The sequence below is a fragment of the Cebus imitator genome, unplaced genomic scaffold (assembly GCF_001604975.1).
Source record: "Cebus imitator isolate Cc_AM_T3 unplaced genomic scaffold, Cebus_imitator-1.0 Scaffold588, whole genome shotgun sequence".
Lineage (NCBI taxonomy): Eukaryota > Metazoa > Chordata > Mammalia > Primates > Cebidae > Cebus > Cebus imitator.
This window is the reverse complement of record NW_016107903.1, coordinates 731,821-738,668: the sequence shown is the minus strand read 5'-3', so window position 1 is coordinate 738,668 and position 6,848 is coordinate 731,821. Positions and strand designations below refer to the sequence as shown.

At 40.0% G+C, this 6,848-nt stretch overlaps 1 protein-coding gene across 1 annotated transcript in view; it reads left to right on the top strand.

Moving 5' to 3' along the window:
• The window catches only part of SNX4 (sorting nexin 4), a 64,020-nt gene that overhangs the window by 37,350 nt on the left and 19,822 nt on the right, over positions 1 to 6,848 (top strand). The window contains exon 8 of the mRNA XM_017516440.2: positions 3,349 to 3,410. Within this exon, the coding sequence (XP_017371929.1) occupies positions 3,349 to 3,410 (62 nt within the window). The remainder of the gene's footprint in view (positions 1 to 3,348; positions 3,411 to 6,848) is intronic.

The following is a 6,848-nucleotide window of genomic DNA, read 5'->3' as shown; positions in this document are numbered from 1 at the left end:
CTCAACAGGTCTAACTGTGTCACCCAGGCTGGAGTGCAGTTGTGCGATCTCAGCTCACTGCAGCCTCCACCTCCCGGGTTCAAGCGATTCTCCTGCCTCAGCCTCCTGAGTAGCTGGGATTATAGGTGTGCACCATCATGTCCAGCTAATTTTTGTATTTTTAGTAGAGACAGGGTTTCACCATGTTGGCCAAGCTGGTCTTGAGCTACTGACCTCGTGATCCGCCTGCCTCAGCCTCCCAAAGTTCTGGGATTACAGGCATGAGCCCCCGCATCTGGCTGGAATTTTTTAAATAAGGGTCCACTGATGAGCAATGGAACATAGGGGCAGTTTTAGGTGAAACAACGTTGGCCATATAATAATTACTGAAGCTGGGTGTTGGGAAATAGGGGTATATCCTTCTGTTCTCCATTCTTGTTTTTTCTTTTGTTTTGTTTTGTTTGAGATGGAGTCTCACTCTGTTGCCAGGCTGGAGTACAGTGGTGTGATCTCAGCTCACTGCAACCTCTGCCTCCCAAGAAGCAATTCTCCTGCCTCAGCCTCCTGAGTAGTTGGGACTATAGGCATGTGCCACTATGCTCAACTAATTTTTGTATTTTTAGTAGAGACGAGATTTCACCTTGTTGGCCAGGATGGTCTCGATCTCTTGATCTCATGATCCGCCTGCCTCAGCCTCCCAAAGTGCTGAGATTACAGGTGTGAGCCACCATTCCCGGCCTGTGCTTTTTGTATGTTTCAAGATTTCCATGATAGTACAGAAAAAATAGAATAAAAGAAAAAATTCTTCTGAAAATCTTTTTTTGAGATGGAATTTTGCTTTCGTTGCCCAGGCTGGAGTGCAATGGCACGATCTCGGCTCATGGCAACCTCTGCCTCCCAGGTTCAAGCGATTCTCCTGCCTCAGCCTCCCGAGTAGCTGGGATAACAGGCATGTGCGACCACGCCCTGCTAATTTTGTATATTTAGTAGAGACAGGGTTTCTCCTTGTTGGTCAGACTGGTCACAAACTCCCGACCTCGGGTGATCCGCCCGCCTCGGCCTCCCAAAGTGCTGGCATTATAGGCGTGAGCCACCATGCCTGGCCTCTGAAGATCTTATATTGTCTTGATCTGCAGTTTAACTGTTCAGAGTATCATTGGACTCTCTGAATAAATTACAAGATACTGTCATAAAACAAAAGGTACCAATGAGAATTACTAGTCTAGAGTCAAGAACTGGGTATTAGAAAGGTCTGTGGATTAATGAGATACAATTTCTAGACCTTTGGTTGCCTTGAAATTACCCAGACAAATTAGGCATTCAGAGAATCTGCGTTGTGCACTCACATTGCTTCTAGTTTTTTTTTTTCTTAAGTGTTTTTTCAGCAAGTTGTCTTCCTCTCTTCCATGCTTAATATCTTAGTAGATGATGAATGCTCAGGTTTCAGGAAGGAGGTTCGGTATCTAAAAACTACAGAGACCTAGAAAATTAGTGGTCTAGAATAACATTTTCCATCATGTATTCTTTGGAATGCTAACCCTGTAAGATGTTCCCTACTGCAAACCATATCTCCCTTGAGCAGTCATGATTCATATGTCGTGTTAGAGGTCTAAAGTCCTGCAGGAAAAAACCTGTTAAATTTTGTTATCACAGTGTTTCCCAACCTTACTTGATGATGGAACCACTTAAAAAGAAAAAAAGAAAAAGAAAAACATTGAACACTGCACAGTATGCTCAAAAAATAATTGGGAGCCAGGCACAGTGGCTCACACCTATAATTCCAGCACTTTGGGAGGCCAAGGCGGGCGGATCACTTGAGGTCAAGAGTTCGAGACCAGCCTGGCCAACATGGTGAAACCCTGTCTCTACTAAAAATATAAAAACTAGCTGGGCATAGTGGTGCACACCTTTAATCCCAGCTACTCGGGGGGCTGAGATGGAATAATTGCTTGAACCCAGGATGCAGGGGTTGCAGTTAGCTGAGATCATGCCACTGCACTCCAGCATGGGAGACAGAGTGACACTCGATCTTAAAATAAGAAGAAGGAAGTGACATCCTAGAGAAATTAGTTTAGAGGTCTGGAGACAACCAGTAAGAGTTTCAAGTAGAAATGACTATGAGCTTTGTCCTGAAAGCTGATTCTAGTGCAGAGGCGAGATAGGAAGGAGGTGTTTTCAGTTTGGTTCTCTATATGGTTTCTGTTGCATCTATTCAGCTCCACTGTGAGCCTGGCTGTGCTCCAGTGAGACTCTATTTACAAAACAAGCAGCAGACCTGTATTGTGCAGACCCCTGGTCTAGTGGATATGTGTTTCTTCAGAGCAGGTCAATGATAGATGGAAAACATTTTATGATACTCATACACCTGCTTGAAGTATCTGCATTGGCAATTCTGTCACTGTCAGGTGAGATCTTGAAAGGGTTGATTTGTTCTATCATGAATGCCTAATTCCTCATACTTGTGTTTGAGTAAGGAATCAGGGAGATAATTTATCCTTAGAGCTTATATTTAGAAACTGTATACCAGAGCTTTTTCTAGAGCTTTTTGTAGGATGAGTTTTTGGTCTTCCAGTTTGTATTCATAATGCTTTGGGGGAATGTAAAGCAAATTAATTACCATATTGAGGTTTTGTTTTCACGTGTAAAATTTCTGTGAATAGCTAGGCAGTACACATTTAATTTGCAATACACATTTCATTTCAGTGATGTAAACTGTAATTCTGTTTTTATTCAAATAATGTGTTGATTAGAAGGAGTTATCTTTTGACAAAGTAGACTAGTGGTGCATGTATTTAGCATTTATATACAAAACTATATCTCAATAGAATTAAAAATGTTTGTATCCCTTCCCTTGGTTAATTCCACTTTGGGGATTTTATTATAAAGAAACAATTTGAAGGAAAAAGCCTTATTCTCAGAGATAACCCTTTATAATACTGAAAAATTAGGAATAACTAAATTCCAACAAGATTATTCAACAAGGAATGCTTGTATATTTTATACACTACTTAGTGGAATTTTATGCAACTGTTTATAATGGTCTTTATTAAAGGTAATACTAACCTCATGGGTAAGCATATTACCACTCATGCTATAAGCAATTTAAAAATAGTAATTTAAAACTTTATGTAAAAAGAAGTACAAAAGTACAAGATATAAATATGGCAAGAACACTGGTTTTAGTTTTGGGAGGATGGGATTTTTGGAGATTACCATTTTTCTTTTTTCTGTTTCCAAATTTATTGTACTAAGGATGGTTTTTGGTTTGGGGTTTGTTTTTTTTTTTTGTTTTTTGTTTTTTTTGCGGGGGCGGGGAGATGAGGATATAACTTTGACCTAAAAGCAATTTCTATTAAATATTTATTTCAGAGAGTAGCAGATCGACTCTATGGTGTATATAAAGTACATGGGAATTATGGGCGAGTTTTCAGGTAAGCATCATACAAACTTTAAAAATAAATAACTATCTTTAATTAGCTTTTTGCCCAAAAATAATAATTCTTGAAAATTTATGAGTCTGGAGAGAAGATTATTTTTTGTTTGTTTGTTTTTGTTTTTTTGAGACGGAGTTTCTCTCTTTTCACCCAGGGTGGTGCAATAGTGCAGTCTTGGCTCACTCAACCTGTGCTCCCCAGCTCAAGTGATTTTTCTGCCTCAGCCTCCTAAGTACCTGGGATTACAGACATGTGTCACCACACCTGGTTAATTTTGTATTTTTAGTAGAGGTGGGGGTTTCATCATATTGATCAGGCTGGTCTCGAACCCCTAAACTCAGGTGATCTGCCTGCTTTGGCATTCAAAATGCTGAGATTATAGGTGTGAGCCTCTGCGCCTGGCGTGAGAAGATTATTTCTTTAAAATAATGTCCTACAAGGCTTTCATTTTAAAGCCTTTCATTTCAAGGCTTTCATTTTAAAGCCTTTCTTTAAATAAAAATTAGTGAGGAAGTTCAATATATTGATCAGATAAAAAGAATAAACTACTCTGATTAAAGCAGCGGTTGGGGCCTTTTGCTTTCTTGGCAGAATGCCTAAGAATATTCCATTGGAAATTACTGGATTATAGAATTAGTGATTTTCTCTTTCTTTCTTTTTGTCATTTTATAATTTACAAAAGCTTTTGCAGAGTGAGTTTTTCAGTCCTAGGATAACATTAGTGATAATTAGAATATTTGTTTGTATGACTTGCATATTTTGGTTATTATTGAACCATTTTTCTTTCGTGAGTTTCCATATGTGTGCATTATTTTGGTTGGGACATTTTAGAAGTTATTATCTGGATCTTTTTATAAGAAAAATATCCTTGCAAATGTTCCATTACAAGTCCTTTTGATTGAGTTAATTTAAAATATGGCTTATTTTATATTTTTGATTGGATCATATATTCAAGTAGGGCAAAATTCAAAAGGAATAAAAGCTTATACAGTGAAAGGTCTCAGACAGGTGTGGTGGCTCATGCTTGTAATCCCAGGACTTTCGGAAGCCACAGCAGGAGGATGACTTGAGGCCAGGAGTTCAAGACCAGCCTGGGCAACATAGTGAGTCCCCATCTCTACCAAAAATTTTAAAAATTAACCAGGTGTGGTAGCATGCACCTGTGGTTCCAGCTACTTGGAAGGCTGAGTTGGGAGGATCTCTTAAGCTCAGGAGGTTGAGGCCACAGTGAACAGTGATTGTGCCACCGTACTCCAGCCTGGGCAACAGCGTGAGATCCTGTCTCAAAAAAAAAAAAAAAGAAGAAAAGTCTCCTCATCCCTGTCTGCCACCTATTCTGGTCTTCTGCTCTGACATAACTATCACTTTCTTAATTTCTTATATCCTTCTAGTAAAAAGTAACACCATAATGGAACACATTAACATACAAACAAATGCATTTTTCCTTTCTTTAAAGTGAAAGGGGAGGCCAGGTATAGGGACTCAATGCCTATAATCCCAACAGGCATGAGAGGTTAGGTGGGCAGAATGCTTGATTCTAGAAGTTTGAGACCAGCCTAGGCAACATGATGAAACCCCATCTCTACAAACAATACAAAAATTAGCTGGGCATGGTAGCACATGCCTGTGATTTCAGCTACTTGGGAGGCTGAGGTAGGAGGATCACTTGAGCCCAGTGAGGTTGAAACACCCCAGGCTGGATGACAGAGTGAGACTGTCTCAAAAAGAAAGAGGGAGAGACATTGTATACATTACATTGTTCATTTGCTTTACCTTGCTTCCCCACCCTCTCCCCACTCTTTATTTTTTTTAAAGATCCTCCTGCCTCAGCCTCCCAAAGTGCTGGGATTGCAAGCATGAACCACCACACCTGGCCTTTCCTACTTTGTTTATTGTGTGTTTTGAGACAGACTCTTACTCTGTCACCCAGGCTGGAGTACGGTGGTACAGTCTCAGCTCACTGCAACGTCTGCCTCCCAGTTCAGGTGATTTTCCTGCCTCAGCCTACAGGTACATGCCACCACAGCCAGCTAATTTTTGTATTTTTAGTAAAGACAGGATTTCACCTTGTTGGCCAGGCTGGTCTCGAACTCTTGACCCCAAGTGATCCACTTGCCTTGGCCTCCCAACGTGCTAGGATTTCAAACGTAAGCCACCGCACCTGGCCCAGTTTGGTTTTGTTAAGACAGGGTCTCACTTTGTCACCAAGGCTGGAATGTGGTGGCATGATCCTAGCTCACTGCAACCTCTGCCTCCCAAGCTATATTGATCCTCCTGCCTCAACCCCTCAAGCAGCTGGGACTATAGGCACACACCAACATGCTCTGCTAAATTTTGTATTTATTTGTAGAGATGGGGCTTCACCATGTTGCCTAGGCTGATCTCGAACTCCTGAGCTCACGTGATCTGTTGCTCCCATAGTGCTAGGATTACAGGCATGAACCACTGCACCTGACCTCCTACTTTTGATTATTAAAATTTTCTCGGCCAGACACAGTGGCTCATGCCCATAATCCCAGCACTTTGGGAGGCCAAGGCAGGCATTCACCTGAGGTCAGAAGTTGGATACCAGCCTGGCGAAACATGGTGAAACCCCATCTCTACTAAAAATACAAAAATTAGCCAGGCATGGAGTCAGGCTCCTGTAATCCCAGCTACTCAGGAGACTGAGGTGGGAGAATCGCTGGAACCCAGGAGATGAAGGTTGCAGTGAGCTGAGATTCGCTGGTGTACTCCAGCCTGGACAGTAGAGGGAGAGTCTCAAAAAATAAAAAAAAAATTTTTGCTCAGGAGGGTTCTAGGTGGAGAAAAAAAATTCTCATTTCTTCTACATTTTGTGGTTTCATAAATTTTTGATTCATCTGGAATCTATTTAAATGTAAGATGTGAGATAGAGATTTAAATTTAATTCATTTATTAGAGTAGTAGGTTATCTGTATGTCTTTGGTTCATTAATACATTAAAATTAAATGCAGGTTGAGACAGATCAGGGTTATATGACTTTTTGAATTAAGAGAAGTTTATTGATATTATAAAAATGTAAACTCTTCATAACTAGGACTAGGAATATATGAAAATATTTGGTCAAACATTGAAGAATAGTATAATGGGAAGAAAGACAAATAGTCTTCTATTTTTTGAAGTCTACCTCATGCTGTCTGACTTAACATTAATTGCTTTTAGATTTATGCACGAGTCATCTCTGATTTTTAGTATTACTCAAACTGGAACCCAATTAAGCTTGAGAACAATGCTTATTTAAAAACAAAAATTACTATCCCATAGGAGACATGTGGGGGAAGTTAACATAAACCAAACATTCTCAAAGGTAGCACATTTATTATAGTTAATAGTAAATGAACTTGTTTTTATTAATTTGAGAGGCAGGTGGACAAAAGATCAATTGGTTGAATCAAACTTTACAGAAAATTATTT